Below are 16390 nucleotides of genomic sequence, written 5' to 3'. Positions count from 1 at the left end.
CCCGTGAATGAGCGCCGCACTACAAGAAATATGTTAGTCCATGACGGATTTCTGGTGACGTTCTGGAAATCTGTCATGGAAACCGTCACCGATTAGCAAGATCCATTTGGGCCCAAGTAGGGTAGCCCCCTCATGACAGACGTGGAAGTACCGTCACGAAAACTGTCATGGATCGACCAATCGGGCCTAGTTATTTTTCCTTTATACACCATCATGACCTTCTTCTGTTGATGTGGCGTTACCATTTGAGTTACATTGTAATTTGAATCTGTAATAATGTTAAACAAGAAAGAATCGTAATGAAATTAGCTAGCACCAATTTGAATATACTAGTATGGAAGACACACATGAGGACAACACGAAGCTCGACCTGCATCAAAAGGTTAAAGATACCAAATTCCCAGATAATACACGTATTCCAGCAATTTTATGAATAAAATCCTAGTACCCCTAAACAAAAAAAGTTTGAAATAGGTTTGAAGAAAGCGCGGGGAGAATAAAACATTCAAGTCGTCTACGCGCTCTCTAAAAAATGGGAGGCTCGGAGCCAACGCATTTATACACACCGTCCCACACCTCGCGCCTCCCTCCCACACCCCAAAAACCCTATCCACCCACAGCCGCCGCCACCTCTCCCTCTCTCCTCGGGCTCTGGATTTAGATTCGCCACCCACCGGCGCCCTCACATCTCGCCGCCCATATCCCCCAAGCCACCATCCTCCCACCCTCTCCGTCTCCCCCTCCCTCCCCTCCTCTCCTCAGAGAGGAGAGGGAGATCGACCAACCATGGCGGCGGCCATGGTGGCAGCCAGATCTGGGATGGTCGCAGGCACCTCTCCCTCCTCGCAAAGGCTACGGGATTTACCGGTATGGGACAGGAGCACCGTTTCCTCCCGTTGCTTCTGCTCGGCCGTGCGTGAGGAGATCCCATGGACGCCGATGTCAAGCTCCGCTGCTCTGACCCCCATCCAGGTCTGCTCCCTTCTCTGTTCCCCTCTTCGATCTGCCCTTCTTCCAATTCCTTCTCCGAGGCATGCATTTTCTATTGGTTTTCTTCCTCACACAGGCACCTGCACCAGCAACTCTATGCAGGGAGAGGAGTGAGGGCGCTGCAGGGAGAAAAATGAAGAACGGGATGCACCTGAGGAGAGAGGGGTTGACATCTTCGTTCCTGCTCGACCACGTTGCCTATGGTATGCCTCTGCTGCTTTCCCTTATTACAATTGCATGCCTCTATTTGCTGCTAAAACAACAACCTAGACCACGAATTGTTTGTTGTTTTGTTAAAATCCTTAGATCTGTATGCCTCTATTTTAGTAAATGCTATAGTAACTGAATCTCGTTGAACTGAAAATTGCGTTGGGGACATCAATTGGTCATTTGGGTTCACTGGTTGTACTACAACTGGGACTGAAATGGACACAATTTTTTTGCTTGTAGGATGGTGAGAGGAGAAGGTGCTGCAAGTGCCAAGAGAAGGGGTCGGATGCAACTGAAACCCTTGCTGTGAGAGTCTCTGTATAGGTTTCCACTCAATAATCTACTTATTTTATGAGAAATACCATGCATAACCGAGTAGCTCATTCTGTTTTTTAACTAGACGAAGCTCCTACGGGTGAAATGGATGTGAACCTTCAAAATCAAATGTTTCGCGCCGGCGCGGCTCCGGCGCCTGCTGGATGGTGCTCCTGGAACAAGACGGCACGGAGGCCCTCCTCTCGCAGGATGTGCTGACGCGGCGCACGCAGCGGCATGTTTGGGGCAAGCTTGAGCGCGATGGCCTTGTCTCAACGATGACGGCGGTGAACGTTGGTGCTCCTTCTCGTCCTCTATCTCCAAGGACATGCGCCGGTACAGCTCGGGCAACCCCGCCCCTGAACGCCGTCCACCCATCCGGCGATGTACAGGTCGTCCTCACGTGTGTGGATTCGCCTCTTGCTGGACTCAACACTTGCAATGTGGACATGGTGATCTTCTTTTCCCTCCCCCCTCTACCCCAAAATCTAGATGACATTTAGATCTGTACATACATACATATGTTTTAATTTTGACTGAAACAATCTGGATGGTTCCTGCATCTATAGATAAACATGAATAACCATGCTTTGGTTCAGTTTGTATGTATCAATTTGGTTTAACTTTGACTGAATATATATATGAATACATTTTGGTTTCTAGGCCCTTGTAATGATGGGCTTACTGTCTGACAGGGTTCATTCTTCAGTTATCCTTGTTAGTCGTGACCCCTTTAGCTAATCTGTTTGGAACTGGTGGGTGGTACATTTGCATGTTGTTTGATCGAAAGGCGGAACCGTTAGTATTATCATGTTTGCTTTCCTTGGAAATGATTCAGCTCTAGGAGTAAATTATTAGTTTACTGTTTATAATCTGTATCATTTATCAAATTGTGTTGTAAATTATCATTCCCTAGCTCATTTAATTGTTTTGCATTCCCTGGCTCATTTTAATTTTGTTCCAGTGGTGGAGTATAACTCTGGGCAGCTTATCATCCATATTCTTGCAGCTTTATGTTCCATCTAATATGTATAGAAATCAATGTGTATTCATAACCAGGCGTGTCATTAGCTAGTTTAAATCCTCACTGTAGGCAACATAACTTGCCAGCACATGGCAGTTTGTTCACTTAACCATACCTTATAATGGGTCAGCTTTTGTTCTATACCAGACGCAGCCATGTAACCAAAATATATTCCACAGCAGCAACAAGTCTGTTTCGTGCTACCAAAAGTAGGTTCCTTGTTATATTTCAGAGATGTGCATGCGAACTTGTTCATTCAGCAACCATTTATGTAGGTACCGGCAAGGAGTGCACTTTGTGAGAAGTGCTAGTTACGGGAGTATGCTCATGTCACCAGCATACTAAGGGTTTCTCTACAACCAATTATCTTCTGCACGGAGCCACAGAGGGCCAACCTGGGGTATTGTTTGCTACATCAACACTTGTAATATTTCCCTATACCTACATTCATTTGTTATTAAGTTATAATCATCTTCAGTGTAGAGTATATAATATTTTTGTAGTTTTGGTGGTCAGGTTTATAACATGGTTGTTCGTACAAAATTGTTGTAACATCTCATTAGTATTTCTACGTACAATTTTCAAAATCTTTTTGTTCTTCCAACGTACATACAACTGAAATTTTATCTTCAAACTTGATAAAATGACACCCCTTTTGTTGGTTCTAACAAAATTACTCATATCTAAAAATGTCTAATGTTTGTTCTGTTTTTGGACAGATATATTAGATGATAGTTGCCATGAAGAGTGTCGATTGCAAGAAATTGAATAAGAAATTTTTATATACGTTGTTGAAGTAAATTGGATTTTGATGGTCCTAACCTTGCTATGTGTTGTATTTTGTCAATTCATGTTATAAATAATCATTTCAGGGAGGTTTTGTAAACTGCTATGTTGTATGTACCGATGGATGGCTGTGTAAATACTACAGGGCATTTTGAAGTATTTTTTCTTCAGCCAAATTTGGCACTATGATTTGTGTAATGTATTATGCTAGAAAAAAATGCATTGACTGAAAATTGAATACAAAGAAATGGCCTAATGTGCTCAACCATGACGAATTTTGTGACGGAAAATAGTATCCACGTAGGCAGCCACGTCATTTAAATTGGTCAACAATAAATCCTATGTGGCGTTAGTAGATGACGGCTTGTTCCGTCACAATGGATTGGGCCTGGGCGGGCCTGAGGCAAATCCATGACGGACAAGAACCGTCATGTAAGGTATGCTATCAAATTATGACGCGATATACATGACGGATTTCGAGTCCGTCATGGACGGTCACCCATGACAGTTTTCCAATCATCCATGATGGATCAGAACTGTCACGTATTAACATATTTCTTGTAGTGGCCTCGTACTTAGCGACGTTGTTGGAGGCGGCAAAATGGATCTGCAGCGCATATCTGAGCTTATCGCCTTTGGGGGAAGTGAGGACGACGCCGGCTCCCAAGCCAGTGCGCATCTTGGAGCCGTCGAAATGCATCCGCCAATGGGTGGAGTGGAGCGCTGGCGGCAGGTACTGGGTCTCGACTCAGTCGACGAGGAAGTCGGCCAGTGCTTGCGACTTGATGGCGGTGCGGGGCTGGTAGTAGATGGTGTAGGGAGCCAGATCGATGGCCCATTTGGCCACTCGGCCAGAAGCATCTCGGCTTTCGATGATCTCGGCAAGTGGGGATGTGCAGACCACAGTGATTGGATGCTCTTGGAAGTAAGGCTTCAATTTCTTGGTGGCAAAGTGCACGCCGTAGCACATCTTCTGGTAGTGGGGGTAGTTCTGCTTGGAGGCTGACAGTACCTCGCTCAGGTAATATACCGGTCTCTGGACAGGTACCGCCTTGCCTTCCTCCTTGCGCTCAACTACCATAACTGTGCTGACTACCCGACTGGTGGCGGCAATGTATAGGAGCATGGGCTCTTTGGGAGTCGGGGCCGCCAGCACAGGGGGCGTAGTCAACATTTTCTTTAGTTGGAGAAAAGCTTCGTCCGCCTTGAGAGTCCACTCAAAAAAGGTCGTCTTCTTCATGAGCTGATATAAGGGGAGAGCCTTCTCGCCCAGCCGACTGATGAATCGGCTGATGGGCGCCAAATAGCCGGTGAACTTTTGCACATCTAGCAGTCGTCTGGGTGCTTCCATCCTCTCTAAGGCCTTGATCTTCACAGGGTTGCACTCCATGCCGTGTTCAGAGACCAGGAAGCCAGGGAGTTGGCTGCCTGGTACTCCGAAGACACACTTCTCGGGGTTGAGCTTGATCTGGAATCGGCGCAGATTCTCAAAGGTTTCCTTGAGGTCTTCCAGCAGTGTTCCACGCTTTTCCGTCTTCACCACCACATCATCCACGTAGACGTGGGCATTTCTGCCGAATTGCTTGAGGAGGCACTTCTGCATGCAACGCTGAAAGGTGGCGCTGGCATTCCTCAAGCCGAACGTCATGGTTAGGTAGCAGAAGGCACCAAACGGCGTGATGAAGGCGGTCTTCAGTCTGTCAGCCGGGTTCAGCTTGATCTGGTGATATCCAGAATATGCATCTAAGAAACTCAACATCTCGCATCCGCCTGTAGAGTCTATCACCTGATCAATTCTCGGCAGAGCGAATGGATCCTTGGGGCAGGCCTTGTTGAGGCTTGTGTAGTCGATACACATCCGCCACTGCTTGTTCTTCTTCAGCACCAGGACTGGGTTTGCTAGCCACTCTGGGAAAAACACTTCCATAATGAAGCCGGCTGCCAGGAGCCGGGCTATCTCTTCTCCAACAACTCTTCTCTTCTCTTCTGACAGGCGGCGCAAGGGCTGCCTGACGGGCTTCACATCAGACCGGACATGTAACTTGTGCTCGGTGAATTCCGTCGGTACACCTGGCATGTCTTTACGGGACCATGCGAAGATGTCTCGATTCTCACGGAGGAAATCGACAAGCTCGCCTTCCTATTTGCTGTCAAGGTTCGTACCTATGACAGCGTACCTCTTTGGGTGCTCCGGGTCCAAGGGTAGCTTCTTCGTTTCTCTGGCCGGCTTGAATGATCCTTCTGCTTCCGACTCCTTGGGGTCGGGCGACATCTCGGGCTGCTTGCCGGCCATCGCCACAACCCGATCAAGAAGCCGTTTCTCAGCCGCGATCACCAAGGACTCGGCCAGCCGACTGCTTTCGGCCGCGCAAGCGGACGACTTTCTGTAGTCGCCGGCCACGGTTAGAATTTTCTTAGAACTCGGCATCTTCATCTTGAGGTAGGCGTAGTGGGGGACCGCCATGAACTTGGCCAAAGCAGGTCGGCCAAGCAACGCATGGTATGGGCTTTCGAGGTCCACCACTTCAAACCAAACTGGCTCTCGGCGGAAATGATCTTTGTCCCCAAAGAAGACGTCTATCAGGATCTTGCCGATTGGCGAGCAGGAAAGGCTAGGAACAATGCCGTGGAACACAGTCTGGCTGCTCTGAAGCTGTCTTTGCTTGATTCCTAACTTCTCCATGGTATTCTTGTATAGGATATTGATACTGCTGCCTCCGTCTATCAGCACTCGCGAGAAACGAGCGGCCCGCCTATTTATGGCGAGTGTGGCGCCTAAGACCAGGGTGTAGGAGCCCGAATTCGGCATCGCCTCTGGGTGATCAGCTCTGCTCCAACTGATAGGCCTTTCGGACCAGTTCATGAACTTTGGAGTGCCTGACGCGACTGCGTTCACCTCTTGCTGCTGCTACCGCCTGCTGCGTCGATCGTCGGCCACACTGGTGAACACCACATAGGCTCCGTGCTCATCTGGGAACTGGTCTGACAGCCGGCTGCTGGGGCGGCGGTGGAGGCGGCGGTCCAGCAGGCGGGGGAGGGAGTAGGCCGTCTCCCTTGGCGATTCTGGTGAGCCGGTGGCATTTCCGGGTGGTGTGGTTTGACGGCTTCGCGCCGCTGTGGAACTTGCAGGGGCCATCTAGAGTCTGCTCGTAGGAGAAGGCCGGCAACCAGTTGGACTTGCCGCCTTTCTGTCGCTTCACCGGAGGCTGCTCCTCCGGCTGTTGGTCTTCGACTGTCGCCACTTGCCGGCTGTTGGAAGCTGGCTGTGGGGCTTTGCGCTTGTGGTCGCTTTGCTGCTGCCCCCGACTGATGTCCCCAGCCAGAGTTCTTGGAGCCTGAGGGGCTACTTTACCAGTCGCACTAACTTGAATCTCCGCCTTCATGGAGGAGTCGGCCGTGGCGTACTTGTCTGCTGTGACCAGCAGCTCGTCGAGGGTCTCTGGCTCGTCGCAGAGGAGCTTGTGCTTGAGGAGGGTGCCTTCTCTGCACCCGGCAGTAAAGTACTCGATATCCTGCACCTCGTGCACGCCCTCGCAAGAGTTCCGAAGCTCGGCCCAGCGCGTGAGCTAGTCATGAGTGGACTCGTCGGGGCCTTGCACGCACAAGGAGAGTTGGCGAGGCTTGGGAGGTCGCTTGTACATGCTCGTGAAGTTGCGGACGAAGGCCTCGGTGAAGTCGACCCAGCTGTTGATGCTGCGGGGCTTCAGGCTATTCAACCATGTCCGGGCCGTGCCCTGGAGCATGAGTGGAACATACCTTACGGCAACACGTTTGTTGCCATTCGCTATATTTACGGCCATGGAGTAATCAATCAGCCAGTCCTCCGGCTTCATGGTGCCGGTGTACTTGGGCGTGTCTCGGGGGAGCGTGAACCCTTTGGGAAAGGGCTCGTCTCGGATGCGGGGTCCAAAACAGGGAGGACCCAACTCGTCTTCTTCTTTCAGCGCCAGGGATCGGTGGAGTCGGTCGATTCGGTGGTGGGCGTCATTCTCCTCGACTCCCTCTCGGCGGCCAAGGCGGTCGCCGAGAGTCGGATGCTCTACGGGTGGCGGGGAGACTCGCCTTTCTCTGCGAGGAGGGGGAGGCAGATAGTCGTCCCGCCGTTCCACTTCTTTGGGGCGGCCGTCTTGGTCGCGCTCGATGGTGATGCGAATCCGACTGTGGCTGACAGCCGGCTCCTTGTCTTTCTTTCCGCGGACTCCGCCAGTCAGTGTTCGAGACGTTGCGCCTTGATCTCGGCGGGGTGGCAGGTCGTCGTTTTGTCGTTGCGGCGGTTCCGTATGGCAGCCGGCTTCGTTCTGCGCCGCAGCCGCGTCGAGGAGCTGCTGAACTCACTCCGTCATCAGGCGGCGCTCTTCGCCTTCGAAGTTGTTAACCTCGTCCGCCGCCGCCTGGGCGGCGCGGATGTTCTCCGCAGGCGTGGCGTACACAGGGCGATCGGCCCCAAACAGTTTGGCGATTGTCACGCCACGTTGCCGGACCGTGCCTAGGCGGCTGGGCCCAGTCGGAGCCGGCGAGCCGCGCACGGCGCGATCCATCTCACGCTGGTAGGCTTCTGACAAGCGTCTCATGCTTGCCAGCTTCTTCGTGCCCTCGACGAGCTGAAGGCGGCGCGCCTCCAGCGTCTCGGCGTCAGCGTCTCCTGGAATCGGCGCGGCTAGGTCTCGCAGAGCCGCGTCGAGCGGGTCGTGAGCGCCTTCGCAGGAGCGCTCGCCATGGTCGAGGACGAGAACCTCCGTGACGGTGCTTCCGCCGCTCCCCGCACAAGGGAGCGGCTCGTCGTAGACCACCACGTTGGTGGGGAACGCGTCGAGCGACGCGGTGTCGGAGTCGACCAGCATCGGGTCGGTGGATCCTATGGACTCCAGGTCCACGGCAGGCTCGCCGGCGACGTGGAGTTGGTCGAGGAGACCCGCGAGGAGGCTCTCGGGGCGGCTCGTGCCTGCGTCGGACGCAGGCTCATCGGAGAGGCGAACCTCGCCGATAAGTTCGGCGAGGCAGCTGGCTGCGCATGCGATCTCAGCGCCGTGCAGCGCGTCGGCCAGACTCCATCTGGCGTGCCGGGCTGGCTGTGCTCGCCAGGGAGAAAAAGGGTTCCCGTCCAGAGCAGGTCTCCGGACGACGGTGCACCTCGCCCCACGGTGGGCGCCAAATGTCGAGGTTTGGGTACGACATATGCCAAAGGATGGCTTATCAAGGTGGGAGCGAGTAGAACGTCGCCGGTTCCCGGAAGCGGGATGAGGCGAAGACATGCACGCCGGCGGATCTTACCCAGCTTCATGGCTCTCCGAGGAGATAACACCCCTACTGCTGCTCTGCGGGGTCTCCGCATGATCACTACGGCAAAGTGAATACAAGGTTGCTCCTAGAGCTGTTTTCTGGAGGTAGGAGAGGGCAAGGCTAGCTCCTTCCTTCCTATATGATCGGGTCTAATCCTAGAGAAGCTATTCCCCTTTCATGGGTGCCCCGGGGGGCTTATAATGGTAATCCGGCTGGGCGCGGGTCCCAGCCGTCTGTCTCTCAGGCCGCCGTCTTCTCCGCCGACTACTGGGGCCCGCCGACTGGCGGGCCCCGCTGACAGGCCTGGTACTGTAGCGGTGCTTCTGATGACGCTGGCTTGGTCATGGGGTCATGGCAACAGTGCCGCCGTCTGGCGGACGATCACTGTCGCCATTCCCCGTCTTGTCTGGTTAATGGCGTGCGGGGCCCGTGGGAGGGGTCGGCCGACTCCAGGGGGCCGACTCCAACGGGTCCGTCTTCGGGGCGCTCTCGCCGTCTTCTGTTCTCCCGCTGACGGGCGGTCCCGCCGTCTCCGGGCCGTACAGGTAGGCCGTCGTGGGCACAGTGCGCCGCCGACGGGGGCTGAGGTCAGGGCAGGCATGGCAACAGTGCCGCGCCACGATGGAGATCTCCAGCGATACGGCGCACTGTAGCCATGCCAGCCCCTCGTAAGCGGGGTAGAGACGGCCACGCTGCGGCCGTACTCCGCCCCGTCCATCATGGCGAAGGAAGGAGGTGGTTGGAGTCGCGGGCCGACTCCCATAGTCGTCTTATCTTGGAGTCACCAGCCGAGAGTCGGCTCATCTCGAAGTCGTCAGCCAAGAGTTGGCTTAATTCGAAGTCGTCCCTGAAACTCGGCCGTGAGGGACAGTTGCTGCCGACTCCCAGAAGGCGGCTCTTCATCGTGGGGTCTTGAGGGGCGCAGTCTGCCCCGATGCTTTGAAAGGTTCTGGGACTCGGGTTAGCCTACCCGTGGCCCATTACTCCGACAAGCGCCCCTTGAGTGGCGACGGAGCAGCACACGAGAAAGAGGCGCTCGAGTGGATCTACATGAAGGAATGTATAATTAATCAGGCCAGCAGCTCATGGCATATGATGAAAGAGAGGATTGCATATCAGATAGCTATCATTTGTAGATTGATCATACTTGGTGATAAAATTAATTATGCTGATATGTAATTTTTGATATCTTCATGGTGAGTCTCAGAGTTGAGATTGTATATGCTAATTCTTGATATGTTGTCATGGAGTACACATTTTTGATAAATATATGCCAAACAGATACAACTTTAAATAAAACATAAAAGATTAGTTATTACACACAAAACAATTAGAGAGGCGCGACGTGTCGTCGCGCATAGCATGGCCAGTATGCAGTTAAATCCCATGACCATGAGATCGCTTTCCCGTGAGCACATCTCAAGCCGATTTTTTTTGGGAGAAAACTTTTGATCAGTCAAGGTACTACATAGAGCACAAAAAAAATTACATCCAGGTCCGAAGACCACCTAGCCACGACTACAAGCATAGAAGCAAGCCGAAGATGTGTCGCCATCATCGCCCTCCTTCATTGGAGCTGGGCAAACAATGTTGTAGTAGACAGCCATGAAGTGATCGTGCTAACGCCACATAGGATAAGCACGCCAAAACAACAACCACCACCATTAAAAAAAGTGTAGATCAGAAGGATCCAACCCGCAGACACACTGACGCAGACGAACGAAGACTAGATCCAAGCGGATCCAGCAAAGACAAACGCCAATCGGATCCCACAAGATCCACCAAAGACACACCTCCATACGTCCTCGGATGATGCTAGAAACACAGCCCAAATGGGGGCTAGGCGGGGCGAACTTTATTCCATCTTCAGTAAGCCGTCACCGTCTTGCCTTTCTAATTATGGCACAAACCCTAACAAAACTTAAAAAAATACCTAAAAACGGAGCCCTCCCCCCGGCAAAAACAGAGATCCATCGCGCGTCCATGGTCCTAGGACCATACACGACGAGGCGGACCATCGACGGCACCGGCGAGAAGCACGGAAGCCCTAGCTGTGCGCCTTGGCTCGCACCAGCGAAGGGGCACGGGAAGGAGAATAGTCTTAATAATCATCCGAAGCCGAGTTCAATCATGTATATATATTTTCCATCTCTCGTGATATCAACAGCACCCATCCAGAACCAAATCTTGAAGCGTTGACCGATGAAAAGGTAAGAGCATCTTCAACAAACGCGTAACGCGCCGCGTGCTAAAAACTACTTTGCCGCGCGCGCTTCGTCTGGTTTTGCGCGGACCGCAGTATTGGCTCCAACAGCCGCGCTATAATGCAGCGCGCGCGCGTCGCTTCAGCAGCATGCAAAAAATGCAGCGCACATAGTCTGCTTCACATGATACAAAATGCGTATATCCAGACTTCTCCAACGATATATAGTTCTACTACGTCCACATAGCCTACTTCTACGATACAAAATAAAATTGGCTTCTCCAACGATATATAGTTCTACTACGTCCACATAGCCTGCTTCTACGATACAAAATAAAACTGGCTTCTCCAACGATATATAGTTCTACTACATCTACATAGCCTGCTTCTACGATACAAAATAAAACTGGCTTCTCCAACGATATATAGTTCTACTACTACTCGTTCTCCGACTCAGACTCTGCCTCGGTGATGTCCTCCTCCGACGTCTGAGCATAGGCGTCAAGAAACCGCTCGTCGCGGGAGTCCCAGGACGACGCATCTCCTAGCGCCATGTTGTACTTAGCGACCGCTTTCCGCGTTCGCTTGTCCTAGCGATAGGCGGCTCGCGCCTTCCTCCTCTCCTCCCTCTCCGCCCTCCTCTCGGTGAAGAATTGTTCTTCGTTGATGATGTCTTGCGGGAAGCGTTGCCTCCATACCGCCATGGCTTCCTTGTCCATCTCGGCCAGGCTAAGACGGCGCTCCCGCCTCCGGTGTTTGCGACGATCCTCGTCAGTGGTAAGCCGCGGGAAAGGCACCAACTCCTGTGCCCGCTCCCACGTCGACACGTCGGTGAAGTTCATGTCCCAATGTGACCGGCGGAGGCGCCATGCCGCAGCGTCGTATGCGCGCGCGCCATCCTGGGCAGTGTCGAAGGTTCCGAGGCCGAGGCGCACGCCGCCGCCCGACTGAATTGAGGTGGAGTAGGTGCCGGACGGGCGCACGCGGACGCCGCGGTAGCCTGAACCTCCCCGACGGCGAGGCGGCATGGTGGCGCGGCGGTGGCGGCTCGGCGGCGAGGAAGGAAAGCAGTGGAGAGAGCGAGAGAGAGCGGCAGATGGCGCTGCAGTTTTATAGACGCGCGCGAAGCGGCGCGCCAAATCTTACACGCGAGCTGCCGTTTTTTCCCCGCGCGCGCTTGTTTCCCGCCACCGCTGGAGCGCGCGAAACCGGTCGACGCGCGCTAAAAAGCATTTTTACCGCGCGGGCGCGTCTTCTAGCGCGCCTGTTGGAGATGCTCTAAGGTGGAAACTATGGCCAGCGTGCCGGAAGGCAGGAGAAGCAACGAAGCAGGTACGTCGATGGAGCGTGCCGTACCGTACCGTTTTGATGGTGTGTCGATGGGCTCTTTCTTTCTTCCCACTCCCAGCCAGATGGAGACGTACGTCGAGCTGGGCCTCTCCCCCAAGAAACGGTGTAGCCGTCGATCAAAGCAAAGGCGTACGTCGACGTCGATCGATGGGTTAAGCGATGCACGTACGAAACCATGCACGGATCCCACTTACCGGAGGCTGCGTCCCGGTTTCCCGCCAAACTACTGAAGCCTTTCCCATCAGGTGCGGGACGTGAGTGGCAAGTGAGTGAGTGGGAGATCGATACGATCCAAGGCAAAGCACGATCGATTTCCTCGTAAACTAAAGATTTGCACAGTGACACGCTGCCGGCGAGTTGTTCTCCGGCAGCAAGACGTCTATGGCTCTCGATCTAACTACGTTTGCGAAATCATGCGTTTGAATTTGTTTGGGAGCTAGTGGCACAAGATAAGCTTGGCAGAGCTGCTGGGCATGAAAGTTCATATCTTCTACACCATCCAAGATTATTCAAATAAATTTACTAGCAAATGTTGGCACAAATCTCTCACTTTATTTCACCAAACTAGTACTGCTCCAGATCTAAAAAATCAGTCCAAAATTATACAAGCATTCGTGTGGCAGCACCAGCATCAATAGAGCAACATATATATGGCAGTAGAGTCCTTGTACGTAGATGCTTCCGGAATTTGCGGTCACAATAAGTAGATCAATAGGTTCCTCAGAGGCCAAGTAGCTGGCAGTTCTCCCAGAGCGTCTTTGCGGAGCGGCGGAGCTGCGCGGCCTCTGCCTCGGTGAGGTCCATCTCGGCGACACCGAGGACGCCTGCGCGGCCGAGCCGGGCCGGCAGGCTGAGGAACACCTCGTGGCCGTCGGAGATGCCGTGGAAGCCCGCGGCGAGCACGGACACCGGGTGCACCCGGCGCTGGTCGCGGAGCAGGGACGCCGCGAGGCTGGCCACGGAGTAGCCGATGGCCCAGGAGGTGTAGCCCTTGAGGCCGATCACCTCGTAGGCGCCCCCCACCACGGCCCGCCTGATGCCCTCCGGCGCCGCCTCGTCGAAGCTCCGGTGGCTGTCCCGCAGCGACTTGAGCGCCGGCATGCCGCCCACGCTGATGCTCGACCAGATCGCCACCGAGCTGTCGCCGTGCTCACCCACCATGTACGCCTGCAACCCATCCATTCGATCAAATCAAATGCTCTTCATTCATCCAGCGTAGTGTAGCATACCGTTGGATACATACCTGCACGTCCTGCGCGCTGACGTCGAGGTGCTCGGCGACGAGGAACCTGAACCTGGAGGAGTCGAGGTTGGTGCCGGAGCCGATGACGCGGCTGGCCGGGAACCCCGACAGCTTCCAGGCCACGTAGGTGAGGACGTCGACGGGGTTCGACACGACGAGCAGCAGCGCGTCCGGGGAGTGCTCGGCCACGGGCGGCACGATCTTCCGGTACAGCGCCACGTTCCTCTGCAGCAAGTTGAGCCTCGTCTCCCCGGCGATCTGCCTGGCGCCGGCCGTGACGACGACGAGGTCCGAGTTCTTGGTGACGGCGGCGTCGGTTCCGGAGACGATGCGCACGCGCGGGAGGAAGGCCGCGGCGTGCTGCAGGTCGAGCGCCTCGCCGCGGAGCTTGTCGGGGAGGGCGTCGACGAGCGCGATCTCGTCCGCCAGGTTCTGCGTGAGGATGGTCTGCGCGATGGCCATGCCCACGTTGCCCGCGCCGATGACGGAGACCTTGGTGAGGCGGCGGTGCGGGGCGGAGGAGGAGGTGGGCGTCAGCGGGCAGCCGTCGGCCACCGCGCGGAAGAAGCCCGACGAGGCGTCGCCGGCGTCGAAGCCCAGCTCCGACAGCGACGAAGTCTTGTGCATCATCGGTGGGAATGGGAGGGGATTAATGCAGGTCGGAATCAAAGCGGGGGATGTGGAACTGGATTGGATGGTGAACTCGATCGTGTTCTTGGTTGGGGATGCGAATGTAGAGGGAGCCGAACAGTTTATAAAGGGAAGCAAAACCGCTCGCCGGTTACCACTTCGTCACTCATGGTCGTGGTTTTGGACTTTTAATCACTTTTCGATCAAGAAAAGGGGAAAATATACCTTTTATATTTGAGCGGTTGTGTTGCCTTGGCGACAAAGCTGACTCTGAAAAATACTATAGGAAATAAATCAGAACAATTTATAGGAGAAAATCTATATGAAATCTACCTAGCTGGGGAAGCTGGCGTTGTCGTCGATGAAGGCGAGGAGAACGGTTCATCGATGCGGGTGGGGAGCATTTTCGTTTCCATGACGCTCAAGGATATGGAGCTCGGGGGAGAGGGGTCGTTGGCTCGTTGCTTCCCATCTACCTTGACTGATCCTAGCCGCCGAGGCACTACACCATCAACCTACGCCGGTGGCGTGCTCGCAGCCGCTTCCCCTCATCCTTATCAGACCCTCAGCCAGCCAACAACGGCTTCTTCGTCCCATCCATCCGGCGGCCACTTCGACCTGATCGAGCAGATCACACATCAAAACGGCCGCCGCCACCTTCCTTCTCCTCCTACCCATCCCTCCCTCGATGTGATGAAGTTGGTGTGTTTGCGTGGGAGAGCGAAGCCAGTTCTTCTTCCGCTCGCGATGCTAGTGTCGACGGTGCTAGATGGAAGAGGAAACGAGAGAGAGGGAGGTCGCGTGCGTGGGCTGCTTTCGTGGCGAGGATGAAGTTACAGGGATGTGTTATCTAGGTTATTGGACGGTAACTGCGCAGTCACCCATCCCCGCGACAGTAAATGCGTCGACATGGCACACACGAGTGACCACCGTTGTTCCGCAGCTTATTGTATTTGATAGTCGCCAGGCTCAAGATGGCGTCGCCGGTGAGGGCTTGGACAGGAACTCGCCAGAGGCAAGGCAGAGGGCTGACGGGGGTGTTTGGGCTATGTCGCGTCGCGTCGTGAGGGGAAGAGGAACAATGTTCATTTGGAGAGGATTCCAATCCACTGCCAGGGACAAAATGGACTGAATAGTAGAAAAATCAAACAACTGAAAAATAGCGCCCGTCATTTCTATGATAAAACTTTCTCACTTGAAAAAATAGAGGTGGAAGAATTGTACATCGTTCGAGAAGTAGCTTCTACCCGCGCACTTGTGTGCGAAGCTAGCTTGCACGCTAAGTGTGTCTGAAAGTTGGATCGACGAGACTAACTTCTACACTTTTGGCAGCCTGCAACAGGAATACATTAGTTGAATAAAGCTCTAAAGTTTCCTGTAAAAGAAAAGACATTCAAGCGTATGATTTTTCATAATATTCAACCTAAAGATGTGTGAACGCATTTTTTTCATGGTAATATGTGTCTCATTTATAAAATAAAAATTCGGTTACAATGCATGTAAGCACCGACATTACAAGATTGAATAGATAGAATAATCCTATGCAAAATACCAGTGCTTGTTCCTCTCCTCCGACACCACCGAAGCGGCCACCAAAGGAAAAGAAAACAAATCACCTCTTCACCCGAGCTTGACGCGGCTCCATCGCTGATCAACAGCTTTACGTACCTCGAAAGTAGTTTGCCAGAAGCAAAACCATTGCCGTTGAAAGAACCAGACTGGGGCAACATGTCTGCAGACACGCCATCGAACTCTAGATCTGACACCCCCGCACGACAACGACGTCGAAGGAGGAAACCAGAACTGTCAGCCACCAACCACAAACCCAGCACTGGATGCACCATCTTCCAGCTGTCACTTGCGCTGACAACCATCTACGCGTACTCCTGGATGACAAAACCTTCCTGCTCCACCATGACGCCGGAGACAACGCCACAGCAATGGGGACAGAGCAGAAGGAGAGACACACCTGATGAAGTCGTCGCCGCCGCCTCGTCGACATCATCCATGAACCCTAACACAGTCGATCTGAAGGATCGGCAATCACACGATGCCATCAACTTCGAGACACCGCCATGAACGGCACCGCCGGTGTGGGAGTGAAGCTGAAGCAGATTTATTCATTCGGGCGCCGCTCCCACCAATCCAACGGCGCACCACGACCTACAAATCCAAAACCTAACTACAGAACGGAGGAACTGGGTCCCCCTCCCTCCTGCCGCCAGAGCAGCCAGAGGGAGAGGGGGCCAACGCCCTGGCCGGCTGAGATCGAAGGAAGAAAATCGCCTCCCTAGTCGCCTGGCGTGGCGGCGGCTAGGGTAGGGAAGTCACGAATCTAATACATGTGTGAACGCATGTT

The 16390-nt window shown here is 53.7% G+C and overlaps 2 protein-coding genes across 11 annotated transcripts; one reads left to right on the top strand and one right to left on the bottom strand.

Annotated features, from left to right (window-relative positions):
* Positions 1–600: 600 nt before the first annotated feature.
* LOC119362158 lies at positions 601–3511 on the top strand. 10 transcript variants are annotated; one of them, XR_005173137.1, is made up of 6 exons: positions 601–972; positions 1067–1193; positions 1441–1506; positions 1601–1967; positions 2815–2939; positions 3259–3511. XR_005173137.1 is itself a non-coding variant. In XM_037627358.1 (4 exons), exons 1-4 carry the CDS (start codon positions 787–789, stop codon positions 1617–1619), a joined length of 360 nt encoding a protein of 119 aa, XP_037483255.1. In that variant the 5' UTR covers positions 601–786; the 3' UTR covers positions 1620–2175. The 10 variants fall into 10 exon arrangements, 1 of the variants encoding a protein (XP_037483255.1); XR_005173136.1 differs by having other exon boundaries at positions 2815–2963; XR_005173141.1 differs by having other exon boundaries at positions 1093–1155; positions 2815–3511.
* Positions 3512–12752: 9241 nt separating this feature from the next.
* LOC119367127 (L-lactate dehydrogenase B-like) lies at positions 12753–14131 on the bottom strand. The gene is made up of 2 exons (XM_037632735.1): positions 13402–14131; positions 12753–13325 (listed from the first exon to the last, which is right to left on the bottom strand). The coding sequence occupies exons 1-2, from the start codon at positions 14029–14031 to the stop codon at positions 12879–12881; spliced, it is 1077 nt and encodes a 358-aa protein (XP_037488632.1). The 5' UTR covers positions 14032–14131; the 3' UTR covers positions 12753–12878.
* Between the last annotated feature and the right edge of the window lie 2259 nt (positions 14132–16390).

Source organism: Triticum dicoccoides, chromosome 2B, assembly GCF_002162155.2.
Source record: "Triticum dicoccoides isolate Atlit2015 ecotype Zavitan chromosome 2B, WEW_v2.0, whole genome shotgun sequence".
Lineage (NCBI taxonomy): Eukaryota > Viridiplantae > Streptophyta > Magnoliopsida > Poales > Poaceae > Triticum > Triticum dicoccoides.
Note: the sequence above shows the minus strand (reverse complement) of the source record. Positions and strands in the feature narration are given on the sequence as shown.

Coding starts and splice junctions, on each gene's coding strand:
- LOC119362158 (XM_037627358.1), top strand. CDS start 787: ATGGCGGCGGCCATGGTGGCAGCCAGATCTGGGATGGTCGCAGGCACC. Junction 973..1,066: donor CTGCTCTGACCCCCATCCAG/GTCTGCTCCCTT, acceptor TTCCTCACACAG/GCACCTGCACCAGCAACTCT. Junction 1,156..1,440: donor ATGCACCTGAGGAGAGAGGG/GTTGACATCTTC, acceptor TTTTGCTTGTAG/GATGGTGAGAGGAGAAGGTG.
- LOC119367127 (XM_037632735.1), bottom strand. CDS start 14,031: ATGATGCACAAGACTTCGTCGCTGTCGGAGCTGGGCTTCGACGCCGGC. Junction 13,326..13,401: donor TCAGCGCGCAGGACGTGCAG/GTATGTATCCAA, acceptor GATGGGTTGCAG/GCGTACATGGTGGGTGAGCA.